Raw genomic sequence first — 17747 nt, 5'->3', positions numbered from 1 at the left:
GGTGTCGCTATTTAAGCTCATTTCTCTGGTGGTTTCTTGCCGGTCAACAATGTTATCTGATGCCTCTCAGTGCTTGTTCCTGCTTCTAGACAACTACTAGATAAGTTGGACTTTTGTCCATGTTTTGTTTTGCCTATTTGTTCCAGTTCACAGCTGAAGTTTTGTTACTGTGTCTGGAAAGCTCTCGTTGATCAGGGATTGCTACTCTGGCGTTATGAGTTAATGCCAGAGTTTAAGGTAATCTCTGGATGGTGTTTTGTTAGTGTTTTTCTGCTGACCATGAAAGTATACTATCTGTCTTCTGCTATCTAGTAAGCGGGCCTCAAATTTGCTAAGACTATTTTCCTGCTGCGTTTGTTGTTTCATCTGAACTCACCGTCATTATATGTGGGGGGCTACTGTCTTCTTTGGAATATTTCTCTAGAGGTGAGCCAGGTCTTATATTTCCCTCTGCTAGCTATTTAGGTCTTAGGCCAGAGCTGGGCATCTAGCGATAAATAGGAAATGCTACCTGGCTATTTCTAGTTGCGCGGCAGGCTTAGTTCATGGTCAGTATAGTTCCATCTTCCGAGAGCTTGTCCCTCTATAGGCTTGCTATGATCTCTGCCTGCAGAGATCACGACAGTGCGCCCACCGAATCTGCTACCTGCAGATTCGTTCCAGGTACATTTTGATCACTGTGACCAAATAAAAAAAATAGCAAATTAACCCCCCTTTATCACCCCCATAGGTAGGGACAATAATAAAATAAAGAAAATACATTTATTTTTCCACTAGGGTTAGGGTTAGAACTAGGGTTAGGGTTCGAGTTAGGGCTAGGGTTAGAATTAGGGTTAGAATTAGGCTATGTGCACACGGTGCGGATTTGGCTGCGGATTCGCGGTGGATTGGCCGCTGCAGATTCATAGCAGTTTTCCATCAGGTTTACAGTACCATGTAAACCTATGGAAAACCAAATCTGCTGTGCCCATGGTGCGGAAAATACAGCGCGGAAACGCTGCATTGTATTTTCCGCAGCACGTCAATTCTTTGTGCGGATTCTGCAGCGTTTTACACCTGTTCCTCAATAGGAATCCGCAGGTGAAATCCGCATAAAAAACACTGGAAATCCGCGGTAAATCTGCAGGTAAAATGCAGTGCATTTTTCAAAAATGGTGCAGAAAAATCTCACACGAACCAGCAACGTGGGCACATAGACTTAAGGTTAGGGTTGGAATAAGAGTTAGGGTTGGAATTAGGGCTAGGGTTGGAAATTGGGTTAAGATTAGGCTTGTGGTTAGGGTTATGGTTAGGGGTGTGTTGGGGTTGGGGTTGTGATTAGGGTTATGGCTAGAGTTGGGATTAGGGTTAGGGGTGTGTTGGGGTTAGTGTTGGAGTTAGAATTGAGGGGTTTCCACTGTTTAGGCACATTAGGGGTCTCCAAATGCAACATGGCGCCACCATTAATTCCAGCCAATCTTGCGTTCAAAAAGTCAAATGGTTCTCCCTCTCTTCCGAGCCCTGACATGCGCGCAAACAGTGGTTTACCCCCACATATGGGGTAACAGCATACTCAGGACAAACAGGACAACAACTATTGGTGTCCAATTTCTCCTGCTACCCTTGCGAAAATAAAAAAAAATTGCTTGCTAAAACATAATTTGTGAGGAAAGAAAAATGATATTTTATTTTCACGGCTCTGCGTTATAAACTTCTGTGAAGCAATTGTGGGTTCAAATTGCTCACCACACATCTAGATAAGTTCTTTGGGGGGTCTAGTTTCCAAAATGGGGTCAATTGTGGGGGGTTTCTATTGTTTAGGCACATCAGGAGCTCTGCAAACGTAACATGATGCCCGCAGACCATTCCATCAAAGTCTGCATACCAAACTGTCACTACTTCACTTCCGAGCCCCGACGTGTGCCCAAACAGTGGTTCCCCCCCACATATGGGGTATCAGCGTACTCAGGACAAACTGGACAACAACTTTTGGGGTCCAATTGCTCCTGTTACTCTTGTGAAAATAAAAAATTGAGGGCTAAAAAATAATTTTTGAGGAAAGAAAAAGGATTTTTTATTTTCACGGCTCTGCGTTATAAACGTCTGTGAAGCACTTGGGGGTTTAAGGTGGTCACCGCTCATCCATGGGAGATCTAGTTTCCAAAATGGGGTCATATGTGGGGGAGCTCCAATGTTTACATATGAGGTATCAGTGTACTCAGGAGAAACACATTTTAGGATCCATTTTATCCTGTTGCCCATGTGAAAATGAAAAAATTGAGGCTAAAAATTTTTTTTGTGAAAAAAAGTACTTTTTCATTTTTACTGATCAATTTGTGAAGCACCTGGGGGTTCAAAGTGCTCACTATGCACCTAGATAAGCTCCTTGGGGGTCTAGTTTCCAAAATGGGGTCACTTGTGGGGGAGCTCCAATGTTTAGGCACACAGGGGCTCTCCAAACGGGACATGGTGTCCGCTAACGATTGGAGCCAATTTTTCATTGAAAAAGTCAAATGGCGCTCCTTCCCTTCCGAGCCCTGTCATGCGCCCAAACAGTGATTACCCCCACATATGGGGTATCGGTGTACTCAGGACAAATTGTACAATAACATTTGGGGTCCAGTTTCTCTTTTTACCCTTAGGAAAAAAAAAAACTTGTTGCTAAAAGATCTTTTTAGTGACTAAAAAGTTAAATGTTCATTTTTTCCTTCCATGTTGCTTCTGCTGCTGTGAAGCACCTGAAGGGTTAATAAACTTATTGAATGTGGTTTTGAGCACCTTGAGGGGTGCAGTTTTTAGAATGGTGTCACTTTTGGGAATTTTCAGGCATATAGATCCCTCAAACTGACTTCAAATGTGAGGTGGTCCCTAAAAAAAAATGGTTTTGTAAATTTCGTTGTAAAAATGAGAAATCGCTGGTCAAATTTTAACCCTTAAAACTTCCTAGCAAAAAAAATTTTGTTTCAAAAATTGTGCTAATGTAAAGTAGACCTGTGGGAAATGTTATTTATTAATTATTTTGTGTCACATAACTCTCTCGTCTAACAGAATAAAAATTCAAAATTTGAAAATTGCGAAATTTTCGCCAAATTTCCATTTTTTTCACAAATAAACGCAAAAATTATCAACCTAAATGTACTACTATCATGAAGCCCAATATGTCATGAAAAAACAGTCTCAGAATCGCTAGGATCCGTTGAAGCGTTCCTGAGTTATTACGTCATAAAGGGACACTGGTCAGAATTGCAAAAAACGGCCAGGTCATTAAGGTCAAAATAGGCTGGGTCATGAAGGGGTTAATGATTATGGCACTATTAGTGGCACTGGTCATAAGCCAGATTAGAAGTGATGGAAATATTCACTAAGTACATAGAAACAGCAATGAAGCAATGTATGAACGTCACCAGATTATATACGGGAGGATTGTGCCTTAACTGCTGTTTATTTTATGATTGAGAGGGTCTTGCTGTACATCAGTCACGTATAATAAATGATTAGATGTAATACATTTGTAAAAAATAATAAGTTGACGATATATAAGGGCGGATGCTTATGAGCAGGGCAAATACTAAAGGAAAAGAGAAAAGAAAAAGGAAGAAAGAAAATTTTAAAAATATTTTTTGTTTATGTGTGGATGGAAATTGATGCTGTCAATATAAATATAGCAGATCCGTTGTATAATTTAACCTTTTGGGAAATCTGGTTTCACGTTTTAGGATCCAGTGTGATTCACATTTGAGAAGCGCTTTTTTTTTCCAATTACCGTATATACTCGAGTATAAGCCGTCCCGAGTATAAGCCGAGACCCCTAATTTTGCCACAAAAAAATTAGAAAACTTATTGACTCGAGTATAAGCCTAGGGTGGAAAATTCAGCAGCTACCGGTAAATTTCAAAAATAAAAATAGATACCAATAAAAGTAAAATTAATTGAGATATTAGTAGGATAAATGTTTTTGAATATCCATATTGAATGAGGAGCCCCATATAATGCTCCATAAAGTTGATGATGGGCCCTATAAGATGCTCCATAAAAAATACGCCCCATATAATGCTGCACAAAGGTTAATAATGGCCTCATAAGATGCTCCATACAAAATATGCCCCATATAATACACCGTAAAGTTCATGATGGGCCCCATAAGATGCTCCATATTAAAAAATACCCCATATAATGCTGCATAAAAGATTAATAATGACCCCATAAGATGCTCCATACAAAAATATGCCCTTTAATGCTGCACAAAGGTTAATGATGGCCCCATTAGATGCTCCATAATATAATATGCCCTATATGCTGCTCCATAAAGGTTGATGGGCCCCATAACTTGCCCCATACTATAATATGCCCCATATAATGATGCACAAAGGTTAATAATGGCTCCATAAGATGCTCCATAGAATAAGAGGATCCATTGAATAATATGCCCCATATGCTACTGCTGCGAGTGCAAAAAAAAATAAAATGAAATACTCCCCTCTCATCACTGGGGGCTAGGTGCCGGGGTCCTGAGCAGGCGGGGATACCGGCACGCTATGGGGGCGAGGTGCCCGTGTCACCACTGGCTCAGGCCCCCTGCACTTGCGATATTCACCTGTCCCCGATCCACCGACGTGCGCCGCTGTCTCTTCTGGGTGACTGTTCAGGCAGAGGGTACGTACTAAACACGTAATCGCGTCCTCTGACCTGAACGTCACAGCCAGAGGATGCGGAAGACACAGCGCGGCGGTGGAGCGGCGACAGGTGACTATCACATGGTCCTCCCTCATCATACTCACCCTCCTGGCGCGGTCTCTGCTTCTCCAATGGTCTCTCCGGCGCCGGCAGCTCTTCCTGTGTTCAGCGGTCATGTGGTACCGCTCATTAAAGTAATGAATATGCACTCCACGCCTATGGGAGTGGAGTCGCATCCATATTCATTACTTTAGTGAATAACTGAACACAGGAAGAGCTGCCGGCGCCGGAGACCATCTGAGAAGAAGGGACCTTCAGAGACTGCGTCAGCAGGGGGTGAGTATGATGCTGCTCCCCCGCCGACCCCCTGGGACAATGATTCAAGTATAAGCCGAGAGGGGCACTTTCAGCCTAAGAAAATGGGCTGAAAATCTCGGCTTATACTCAAATAAATACGGTACCTCCTCATGATGGACAATTGACCCTTTCTATGACTGTGAACATCAGGGAGGATACATCTCCCTGGTGGTGTGTCTAGGAAATGCCTGGATAGCCCTGACAATGAACTTTTCATTTTTATAGAGGTGGATGATATGTCATAAATACGTTCTGATAATCTGACCTCACGCTGCCATGCCGGCTTCAGACTCTGTTCACACTGGGGAGTCTGTTGTGCAGTCTTAGACCTTCCTGTTGCTCAGCCTGAGTTTGGGCGTCGGTGGTGGTTTGTTCACTGATGTTCAGCTTGGCAGGAGGTAACTGTTTGATTAGTGGCTGAGGCTGCTGGGAAGGCCTTCACCCTCTTAGTATGGCTCAGAACATTCCTGGATGCCGACTATAGCATTTGCGTGTCTCTTGTATACCAGCCCTGTGTTGGTGTAGCTGTTGATACTCTAGTCTTTATTCAGGAGTTTGGTGAAGTATACTTTGTTGTTTGTTCATTTCTCTATTGGATTGTGTTCCCCTCACCCACATATTCTGTCTTCCTGATAGGATGCTTTGTGGTGCAGTTTACTTTATTCCCTGTCTTTCTTTATCTGTGGTTTCCATTACTGTTCACCTCCTGGGGTGGGGGTTGGGGGTTTAGCTCAGGGTTGGACAGGAGATAGGGGCAGGTTAGTGACTCTGGCCTCCCTACCATCAAGGCTACCGCCGAGTTAATGAAAGACAGGCCTCACCCTAGTCTGAGGGGCAGTTCAGGGGCCCAGGTTCCTCATCTCCTGTTTTCCCATTGCTTCCTGTGACATATGCTTTCTTGTGGTGCAGCCCGCGTATTGTTTAGCACATAATTTGCATTCAGCTAAATTAATCACTTGTGTGGTGTTACAGTTGAGGAAGGAATCAATACTATATTGCATCCTCTTGTTGCAAGATGAAAAAGACTGGGCTTTGACCATAAGTTTACATATTGCACATTTGGATGAGCCACATCTAAAGTTACCTATGAAAGATAACCAGGATTTGTGAGCGGGAGAGGGACAACTGGATAAACCTGGAGATAACTAGTGATGAGCGAACGTGTTCACTCGAACCTGGTGTTCGATCGGACATTAGGGCGTTCGAAGGTGTTCGGTATTCGGCCGAACATCTCGCGGTACTCGAGTGAAATCTCGTTTTTGTTTTTCTCATTTTTGGCGGTTTTTCAAGGAGCCAATCATGTTAGGTGAGCCTTCTAAGCTACTAGCATGACGTAGGGACATGTACAAGACGAGAGCAGTGAGTGGCTGGCCAGATCAGGTGACCTGACCAGCCAATAGACTGCTTTCATTATGTTCGGCGCTTTCAGCCATTTGCAGTGTGAAAGAGCATAGGGACAGACGTGCTGGGGGGACTGGGAATTGATAGGGACTAGAGCAGGGACAAAGACCAGAATTAATCAGGCAGGCAGGGTGCAGAAATCAACAGCCCTTGTCAGGGCTAATCTACGTTTACTACTACTAGTCCTCTCTTGTATTTGCTGGCTAGCTGTGTGGCAGCTGGGACCAGGAGTGCAGCGGCCGCCATCTTAGCTGCGCACTCACTGTCTCAGTGCCAAGTCTCAATCTCAGTCTCCAAGTCAATCTTTATAGGCATTAGGCATTAGGCAGGGATCGTGTGTGCATTAGGCTGGGCTTTATAGTGCGGCGTCCGCCATTTTGGGCGAACGCCGCACTATTAGAATATCGGCTGCTGGATGTTCCTCAGACTCCATTTAGCCTCCAGCACACGCTGTCTGTAACCTCATTTGTGCTGCTGTCTGGGACTTGTAGTGCCTCAGACTCCAGCACACGCTGTAACCTCATTTGTGCTGCTGTCTGGGACTTGTAGTGCCTCAGACTCCAGCACACGCTGTAACCTCATTTGTGCTGCTGTCTGGGACTTGTAGTGCCTCAGACTCCAGCACACGCTGTAACCTCATTTGTGCTGCTGTCTGGGACTTGTAGTGCCTCAGACTCCGTAGAGTGGTACAGCACACGCTGTCACCTCATTTAATAATAATAATATTAATTAATAACAATAATTAATAAATTAAAAAAGGAAATATTTGCGGCCTAAAAATAAAACCGCATAAGATATAAAAATGCATTTTTGAGTGATACAGATATACCACACCTGGCCCAAAAATATTTGTTTAGCGTACACATAAGCGCAGTGTACAGAATACGCAATTCTGCCACATATATAGTATATATATATAGTATAGAATACCCTACATTCTAATCCAAGGTTTTGTGTGTCCAAAAAACCGCATTAGATAAAAATTGCATTTTTATAGCACGCCATATCTAATAGTTAAAGAAATAAAGGGTATTTGATGTGAAGAAATACCACAAATATAAACACAGTTTTATATCTGTTACTGGTACCCAAGTTTTGTGGTTCAAAAATACGCTCTGTATTTAGTGACTAGGCCTGTGGCCAGTTTTGTGCACGCCATATCTAATAGTTACATAAAGAAGGGGTATTTGATCTGAAGAAATACCACAAATATAAAACACAGTTTTATATCTGTTACTGATACACATCAGTTTGCTGTAAACCAAGGTTTGGTTGCATAAAATACGCTCTTTACCGAATAGTCCTTTTTGCAACACGCAATATATCCTCTGTTTGGACAAATAGAGTGTATTTCACCTTCATAACTAGCTTTTCTAGCATAACCTTTACAATGGTGAACCCCAGGGGTAAGGGACGAGGACGAGGACGTGGTCGTGGGCGTCAAAGTGAGGTTGCAGGCAGAGGCCGTAGTCCTGGGCAGGGTGACACAGTACCTGCTTCTGATGGAGCACTGGAACGCCGCAGAGTACCCTTTTCTAGCTTCCTGTCCCAATTTACAGTGTCACGTGGCACACCCCTATTGGATCCCCAGCAGTGCGAACAGGTGATCAACTGGATAGCGGATAATGCATCCAGTAGTTTATCCACCGCCCAGTCTTCCACGCAGTCCACCAACGCTAGCCAAGGGAGTGGACCTCAGGATCTTTCAGCTCAACCTCCTCCCGCCCAGCCTGGCCCCTCCTTGGAAATTAGTGATTCAAATCCTGCATACTCCCAGGAACTGTTTTCCCAACCCTTCCTAGATTCACAAAGCACTGCTGAGCAGCAACCTGACCAGTGGGTCTGTCCCGATGCCCAAAATAGAGAGCTTTCCCAGTCTGTGGGTGATGAAAGTGGGGATTTACAAATAGTCTGTGGAGAGGTGTCTGAGGATGAGACACGGGTGTCAGACAGTGAGGTGCTTGTCAGTGCAGTAATTCCCAGGGGGGAGCAGGCTGATGAATGGGAGGAGGAGGAGCCGGTGGATGATGAGGTGACTGACCCCAGCTGGGTTGTTAGGCCTAGTCAAGAGAGTGCTTCGGAGGGGGAGGCAAGTGTAACATCAGAAAACGTTGCAAGAGGTAGACGTGCGACCAGAGGGAGAGGCAGGGCCAGAGTAATTTCATCAGACAGAGGTTCAACAAGTGAACCAGTTTGGTCGAGGCCTCGGTGTTCTAAAGTCTGGAGCTTCTTTAAAGAAAGTGAGGAGGACCGACGGACTGTGTTGTGCAACCTGTGCCACACCAAGCTCAGTAGGGGAGCCACCACTAGCAACCTAAGCACTACCAGCATGCGCAGGCATATGAGTGCTAAACACCCAACTCATTGGAATCAAGGCCGTTCACCTCCTTCTGGTCGCACCGCTGCTCCTTCCCCTGTGTCACATGCTGGCTCTGCCAGTAACTCCCCAGCCCAGGAGCCCGGCACCAGCGACTCCCGCCATGCAACCACCCCTGCACCTTCACCATCCCCCCCACAATCCAACAATGTGTCCCAGCGCAGTGTTCAGCTGTCTTTGCATGAAACATTTGAGCGCAAGCGCAAATATGCCTCCACCCACCCACATGCACAGGCCTTAAATGTCCACGTCTCCAAACTCCTGAGTTTGGAGATGCTGCCCTACAGGCTGGTGGAGACGGAGGCATTCCGCAACCTGATGGCGGTGGCTGCCCCTCGCTACTCCGTCCCAAGCCGCCACTATTTTTCTCGATGTGCCGTCCCAGCACTACACCAGCACGTGTCTCAGAACATCAACCGTGCCCTGACCAACGCGGTTACAGAAAAGGTCCACTTAACCACGGACACGTGGACCAGTGCTGGGGGGCAGGGACACTATATCTCCCTGACGGCACATTGGATTAATTTGATTGAGGCTGGGACAGAGTCTGAACCGGGGTCAGCTCATGTGTTGCCCACACCCAGGATTGCGGGGCCTACCTCGGTGACTGTTTCCCAGGATTACTATACTTCTCCCTCCCCCCCCTTCCTCCTCCTCCTCCTCCTCCTCCACAAACACCACTTGTAAATTTCCATCCGTGGACACGCCACCTTCAGTCGGCAGCTGCAGTCGCAGCAGGACCGCAGTGGGCAAGCGCCAGCAGGCGGTGCTAAAACTGCTGAGCGTAGGTGACAAGAGGCACACTGCCCAGGAGCTGTTACAGGGCATGACGGCTCAGACGGATCTTTGGCTGGCGCCGCTGAACCTGAAAGCAGGCATGGTCGTGTGTGACAACGGGCGTAATCTGGTGGCGGCTCTGCAACTGGGCAGACTCACACACGTTCCATGCCTTGCCCACGTGTTCAATCTGGTGGTTCAGCGGTTCCTCAAGACCTACCCCAATCTGTCAGATTTGCTCACCAAGGTGAGACGCATCTGTGCCCATTTCCGCAAATCCACCACTGATGCTGCCACCCTGAGGGCAGTGCAACGGCGCTTACAACTGCCAGCTCACCGACTGTTGTGCGACGTGCCAACGAGATGGAATTCCACCCTACACATGTTAAACAGGGTTTACCAGCAGCGCAGAGCCATTGTAGACTGTCAGATGACCACTTCCACCAGAACCGGTAGTCAAGTTAGTCAGCTTCCTCAAATCTACAATGAGGAGTGGACGTGGATGTCTGATATATGTAAGGTGTTAAGCCACTTTGACGAGTCAACACTGATGGTCAGCGGGGATGACGCCATAATCAGCGTCACCATCCCGCTTGCTTTGTCTGCTGAAAAAATCATTGCTCAGCATGAAGTCTGAGGCGCATCGATTGTCACAGGAGATGGGGGAAGAAGAGTTGACTGAGAGCCAGAACACCAGCCAGTCTGTTTCTCAGAGTGTAACTGAGGAGGGGGAGGAGGAAGATGAGGATGAAGAGGAGGAGACTGTGGGCGAGACTGAAGACGGTACCCATTCCCTCTTCTCAGTTCAGCGTGTTTGGGCTGAGGAGGAGGAGTTGGAGGAGGAGGAGGAGGAGGAAATGGAGAGTCGGCCTGTTGCGGAGGGGGAATTCTTACGTGTTGGGACTCTGGCGCACATGGCTGACTTCATGTTAGGCTGCCTTTCCCGTGACCCTCGCGTGAGAAAAATATTTTCCACCAGCGATTACTGGGTGTTCACCCTCTTGGACCCCCGGTACAAGCACAACTTTTCCACTCTAATTCCTATAGAGGAAAGGATAGAGGAAAGGAGTATGAGACTGCATCAATACCAACTGGCCCTGGTGCACAAGCTGAAAATAGCCTTCCCATCTGACACCGCTAGCGGCAGAGGACGTGGTTCTGAGGGCCAACAAGCGAGGGAGAGGAGGGGAGCAGGCAGCTTGTCAAGCGCTGGCAGAGGATCAATCTCCAAGGCCTTTGCCAGTTTTATGTCACCCATGCAAGAGTATGCCACCAATCCACAGTCTAGACAGAGTAGAGGCGAGATTTACAGAAAGATGGTGAAGGACTACCTAGGTGACCATACCAACGTCCTGCATGATCACTCTGCTCCATACAACTACTGGGTTTCAAAGCTGGACACGTGGCCAGAACTGGCACTGTACGCCTTGGAGGTGCTGGCTTGCCCTGCCGCTAGCGTGTTGTCAGAGCGGGTCTTCAGTGCAGCTGGTGGCATCATCACCGATAAGCGTACACGCCTATCAACTGACAGCGCTGACAGGCTGACGCTTATCAAGATGAATAAAGCATGGATTTCTACAGATTTCCACTCGCCACCGTGTTAAAGCAGCTCAAACTGAAGTCTGTCATGTCACCGTGCCACTCTCCGTGCTGACGCTGCTGACGCCTCCACATGCTGGGTCTTCGCTACCTCCAAACTATGTAATTGTGCCACTCTGTGGCCTCAATGTGTAAGGAATGATGCTGCTGCCGCCTCCTCAAGGGTCCGTCACCGTGCCACTCTCCGTGCTGACGCCTCCACATGCTGGGTCTTCGCTACCTCCAAACTATGTAAATGTGCCACTCTGTGGCCTCAATGTGAAAGGAATGATGCTGCTGCCGCCTCCTCAAGGGTCCGTCACCGTGCCACTCTCCGTGCTGACGCCTCCACATGCTGGGTCTTCGCTACCTCCAAACTATGTAATTGTGCCACTCTGTGGCCTCAATGTGTAAGGAATGATGCTGCTGCCGCCTCCTCAAGGGTCCGTCACTGTGCCGCTCTCCGGCCTGATGCTGCCTCCGCATGCCGTGCCCATAGCTGCCATGCTGTGTCAGGCTCAATTTCGGTGTGTTTCACCTGCTACCTCATCAAAGTGGGTCACTCTGTCACCACAAAGCTGTTGGCCATAATTTGGCGTAATGGTGCATTTGGGCAGCCTCAGAGGCAACTATGCATGCTGCCCCTGCTGTTTCCTGTCCATTCCAGTGTTGTTTCCATCATTTTCTGAGCTTCCCAGGTTTTTAGGCGACCTTCCCTGTGCAGAGCTTTGGTCCCGCTGAAAAATGTTCGAGTCTCCCATTGACTACAATGGGGTTCGTTATTCGAAACGAACACTCGAACATCGGGAGATGTTCGACTCGAACAACGAGCACCCGAACATTTTAGTGTTCGCTCATCACTAGAGATAACGTATCTCCTAATGATCAGAATGTCTGGCTCCTGAAGACAGTATGTTAGCCAATGTTTCATCTTGATACAATATTGATAAATTTTTATTACAGATAGATGTAATAGCCTGGTAGTCAGTGCTATGTTTCGCTACAAATGTGAGAGCATCAAGTCTTTTATTTTTTGTACGTGTATAGGAGGGAATTAGGATCAATGCCAAATATCAGTTAAGTTTACATCAAAACCTTCAGGCCTGGGCTAAAAAGCTGAAGACGTAGAGGAATTTCACCTTTCAGCACAACAAGGACCCTAAGCGACCTCCAAATCACCATAAGAATGGCTTCACCAGAAGAAGATTGAAGTTCTGGATTGGCCCAGTCACTTTCTTGGTAAGATTTTTTTCCTGCCATTTTAATAGGGGTGTGAAGATTTTTTATATCCACTGTATAGCTTAAAGGGAACCTGTCACCACGTTTTTGGAAGATGGGATAAAAATAGCGTTAAATAGGGGCAGAGGTGGGCGTTACATTAGTGTGTGTGTTATGCGTTTATTACCCACCTAAGTTGCCGAAATAACTTTGCAAAGTCTCCGTTTTCGCCTGTCAATCAGGCTGGTCAGGTCACATGGGCGTGGTGTCTTCACCCAGATTTGGCGTAGTTTTCCGTTGGTGGCGTAGTGGTGTGCGCATGCCCAAAGTCCGGAATCCTCTTCCAGGGGATTTAAAATAGCGCGGTGTTCGTTATTGCATTGGTGATCGGTGGGCGCGGCCATCTTCCTTTGGCCGCGCGTGCGCAGAAGCGGCGCTCTGCTGGCCGCGGCTTCAGGAAAATGGCCGCGGGATGCCGCGCGTGCGCAGATGGATATCGCGGCGGCCATTTTCCTGAAGCCGCGGCCAGCAGAGCGCCGCTTCTGCGCACGCGCGGCCAAAGGAAGATGGCCGCGCCCACCGATCACCAATGCAATAACGAACACCGCGCTATTTTAAATCCCCTGGAAGAGGATTCCGGACTTTGGGCATGCGCACACCACTACGCCACCAACGGAAAACTACGCCAAATCTGGGGGAAGACAACGCCCATGCGACCTGACCAGCCTGATTGACAGGCGAAAACGGAGACTTTGCAAAGTTATTTCGGCAACTTAGGTGGGTAATAAACGCATAACACACACACTAATGTAACGCCCACCTCTGCCCCTATTTAACGCTATTTTTATCCCATCTTCCAAAAACGTGGTGACAGGTTCCCTTTAAGGATTCCACCTCAACAGGTGAGCCCAATACAGTCATTACACAGAAGCCACCTTACACCATTTATTCCACACTGAACAATACTGTCCCACTACTGATGCCCCCTGCCCAACAGATGTCCAGATTGTCAGCGGAGTGTGACATGTACAGAGGTGTGAACTGTCACCTGTATATTGACTGTATTGTCTTCTATATAGTTTAATGAGCTTTTGTGTAAAATTGTGGTGGTTTAACATTTTTAGAAACCGCTTGACCTGCTACAGTTCACAATTTTTATTCTAAAAAATGACTACTGTCATCCATGCCGTTTAAATATACTTTGTGTGAAGTTATGGTGGCTTGAAATAAAACAAAAACGCTTGGCCTGGTACAGGTAACCAAATTTTATTTTATTAAAAAAACGTAGCTTCAATTAATCAAGGAAACTTGATTTCCAGAAACTTAGTAATTAGGCATGTGGTAAGGGACAGGAAGTGCTGATGATGGTGCATGCAGGCGGCGAGGACGTGGATAAGGTGCAACTGCGCCTGTTGCTGAAGCACAAGCAACACGCCCACCCACGACACATAGCATCCTGTCCCATTTTGCAGGGAGGCATGGGGCACCACTTCTGTAGCCACACCAAGGTGAGCAGGTGGTCGGATGGGTAGCAGATAATGCTTCCAACATGTTTGTCAGCACCACCCAGTCTTCCTCATAGTCCAGTCTCACCACCCAAGAGACTGGATCACTTAGGCTATGTTCACATTTGCGTTGTTGTGTGTTGCGTCGGCGACGCATCGGCAACGCAACGCACAACGCACGCAAAACGCAGCATTTTGTGACGCATGCGTTCATTTTTTTAGCACAAAAAAAAGCAACATGCTGCGTCCTCTGCGCCGACGCTTGCGCCAAAAAAAAGTATGCGTCACAAAACGCAACACAACGCATGTCCATGCGCCCCCATGTTAAATATAGGGGCGCATGACGCATGCGTCGCTGCGGCTGCGCCCGACGCAACGTAAATGTGAACGTAGCCTTAATCCTCACCCTGATCCTCCTTCCTCCCACCATGTCGAGTCCCTGGAGACCTGTAATCTCACACTAGGACACTCCGAGGAGCTCTTTACATCATCAAGTATTGATTGTTTCTTCTCACCCTGCATGATCCAAGAGGGACAGGAGGACATGCTGTTTAGTGATGCAAAAAACTTAGAGCAGCCAAGGCCACAAGACCATGATGGTGGGGAATGGCAAATTTTGTCTAAGGAGGTAGATGATGATAAGACACAGTTGTCGATAATTCAGGTTGTTGCCAAGTTACCAATTCAGGAGGACCAGGGCAGCGCGCCGGCGGTGGAAGACGAGGTGGTGGATGACAAAGGCACTGACCCTACCTGGGAAGCTGGCATGCAGGGCAAGGCCAGCAGAACTGAAGGGGACAGATCGGCAGTACAGAAACAGGCAGGAACAGGTAGTAGGGTGACCAGGGGGAGAAGGCAGGAAATTATTCCGCCGACACTTGTGAACGTCTCCTGCAAAGAGTTAGATGATCTCCAGTCTGGTACTTTTTAAAAGAGAGTTCCATAACAAAACAGTGGTAATTTACAACCTGTGTAATGCCAAGATCAGCAAGGGCCTGACCACTAAGAGCCTAAGCACCACCAGCATGATTAGGCACATGTCATCTAAGCACCTGACCCAGTGGGACGAACGATTGGGTTTACAACTGGTGCCAATGGGTGACACCACTGCCTCTTCCCCTGTGCTAGGTGATGGCCAATCCCATGTCCATGACACTGTTGCAGATGCCTCCCACCCTACGCCTGTTATTGCACATTCTGAGGCACCATTATCAGGTGTTACAAATTCCATGTCCAAGCACAGCATTCAGCTGTCCCTACCCCAGGCCTTGAAACGAAAAAGAAAAATTCTCAGCCACCCACCTATGGGCCCAAATGCTAAAAGTGCACATTTGCAGGCTGGTTGCCATGGAAATGTTGCCTTTTAAGTTTGTAGACAAAAAGGATTTCCACAGACTCATGGCGGCAGCTTTCCCTTGATACTCGGTCCCCAGCTGCCACTATTTCTCCTGGTGTGGCATCTCCTCCTTCTACCAGCACATGTCCACGAATATCACCCATGCTCTTACCAATGCACTTACTGGGATTGTCCACTTAACGACCGAGACGTGGACACATGTTATGTCCCCTGGTCCTTGTGTGGCTAAGTGCTGAACCCAAACCCCTGGTCTTTGTGTGGCCCAGTGGCCGAACCTGCTTCCCTGGTCCATGTGTTGCTAGTTCCTAAACATGTTTTCCCTAGTTCATGTTTGGCCAGTGCCTGAACCCAAAAACCCTGGTTCTTGTGGAGCCAGTGCCTGAACCTGCTCCCTTGGTCCTTGTGCAGCCAGTTCCTCAACCTGCTCTCCTGGTATGTGTGTGGTCAATGCCTGAACTCAAACCCCTGGTCCTTGTGCAGCAAGAGCGTGAAGCGGCTTCCCATCAACCTACTGAGGCCAGTGCCTGAACCCCTGGTCCTTGTGCGTCCAGTGCCTCAACCTGCTCCCTTGGTCCTTCTGCTTTTACTTCCTTAACATGCTCCACTAGTCTGTGTGTGGCAGTGACTGAACCAAACCCTCTGGTCCTAGTTCAGCCATTGCAGGAACCTGCTTCTCGTGTCTGTGTGTTGCCAGCGCCTGAACCTGTTTCCCTGGTCCATGTGTGGCCAGTTCCTGAACCTTCTCCCCCGGTCTGTGTGTGACCAGTTCCTGAACCTGCTTCCCTAGTCCCTGTGTGACCAGTGCCAGAACCTACTCCCTAGTCCATGTGTGTCCAGGGTCTAAACCTATTCCTGAGATCCATGAGTCTGGACAGCTATACCAGTCTCCAAATTCAGCCCTGTCAGTGACTCCTTGTCAGTGTCATTCTTCCCGAGTGTCCAGAACCGGTGTAGTCTGAGCAGAGCCAGAGACCTTGTCAGTGTCTATGTGTGTGACCCTTGGGGTTAGCAGCTGCAGTACAGGGACTGCCCTGGAGTGGTACCCGGCCGCTATCAGCAGCTCAAGCATGACTCCACCATCAGGAGCTCTAGTGAAAACCAGGAACTCAATTAGCTACGCCTCTCTAAGGTAAAGCCCGGACCCTGTTCCTATTCCACCTCCATGTTCCCGCTGTATCTTACACCCATATTACAGATGCACAGCGGTGCGATCACATATAGCGCCATCACATTATCTCCAGATATCATCTGTATTATCTGAACGGGGGGAATCAATAGCTGAGAAAACACAAAGCATAAAACCTCTGTCCCAGAACTGTCTGGTTCGGAGAATGTGACTCTTGTCTGCTTTTTTTAATGGTGGCTCCTCACCGGGGTGGTTACCTGTAGGATCGTCCTCTGTGCACCGCTCATCATGCTTTTCTATCTCCATTATGGCTATAGTATTATTTTCAAGTTTTCCACCCAGATATCAGATCTGTGAAAGAAATAATGGAAAAATCACAAACAGAAGGAAAAGTAACACAATAAAAAGACCTAAGGAAAAGTCACGTGGGAAGTTCTAGATGACCAGAGAAGATCAGTAAAGAGGCGCCATCAGCTCTCCGGACACGACGGCTCTAGTAGATCCTCATAGTCTCCATTATATGATTCTGGAGCATCTCGCTTTATATCTCGGCGCTGTACCGTTCCTCTGTTATTCCTACTGATAATGTGTGAATATATTGACAGCTGGGTGTTACCAGGTGAGGGGGTGTCTCGGCACAGTCCAATCAGTTCACAGGGTCAGTGTATGGACATGCCCTTTTAATAAATATAATTTAAACGTTTAAAAGTTGTCAATTTATTCATAGCTGAGGACCCCGTGCCAAAAGCATCTAGAAAGTTTTTACTCAGGATCAAAGAAACCAGGATCTGGTGACTGCGTCCGGGTTTCCTTCCATGTAATGTGACTCCACGCCGGGAGGTCAGACGTGGATATTGCTGTGTGATAACCAGAAGAGGATCCTGTGGTCAGTGGATCCTTCAGATCTAGATCTGATGTGAGAATAGGCCAGGGCCTATTTAACACTTCAAAGACCAAGGATTTTTTTCTTGCTTTTGTTTTTTCCTCACAGGTGAGGGATATGGTTGTTTTTCATTTTTGTTTTTTTGCCAAATGCATAGAATAGCGGGAAAAACGCAGAAAATCCGCAAAATTAATGAACATGCTGCTTTTTTTACCGCGATGCATTTTTTTTGCGGAAAAAAAACGCATCATGTGCACAAGACATGCAGAATGTATTCTAAATGATAGGATGCATAATGCATGCGTTTTTTATGAGTTTTTATAGCATTTTTATTGCAAAAAAAAGGTGAAAAAACCTGTGCACATAGCCAAAGTCTCTTTAATTCGGTTACTTCACAACATTAATGTCCAATTCAAACACTACAAAGTACCCAGTATCCTCCGCATTGCAGCCAGGAACCATGCCCTCAAGTTTGCAGCCAATAAACTCGCTAGTCCTCCTTCATGCATAGGACA

The 17747-nt window shown here is 47.2% G+C and overlaps 1 protein-coding gene across 1 annotated transcript in view; it reads right to left on the bottom strand.

The window, feature by feature from the left end:
• Window positions 1-16692, bottom strand: part of LOC143781304 (uncharacterized) — a 41999-nt gene extending 25307 nt beyond the window's left edge. The window contains exon 1 of the mRNA XM_077267846.1: window positions 16607-16692. Coding sequence (XP_077123961.1) covers window positions 16607-16655 — 49 coding nt within the window. The 5' untranslated portion in view covers window positions 16656-16692. The remainder of the gene's footprint in view (window positions 1-16606) is intronic.
• Between the last annotated feature and the right edge of the window lie 1055 nt (window positions 16693-17747).

Source organism: Ranitomeya variabilis, chromosome 6 (genome assembly GCF_051348905.1).
Source record: "Ranitomeya variabilis isolate aRanVar5 chromosome 6, aRanVar5.hap1, whole genome shotgun sequence".
Taxonomy (NCBI): Eukaryota; Metazoa; Chordata; class Amphibia; order Anura; family Dendrobatidae; genus Ranitomeya; species Ranitomeya variabilis.
This window is presented reverse-complemented; position numbering and strand designations above follow the sequence as displayed.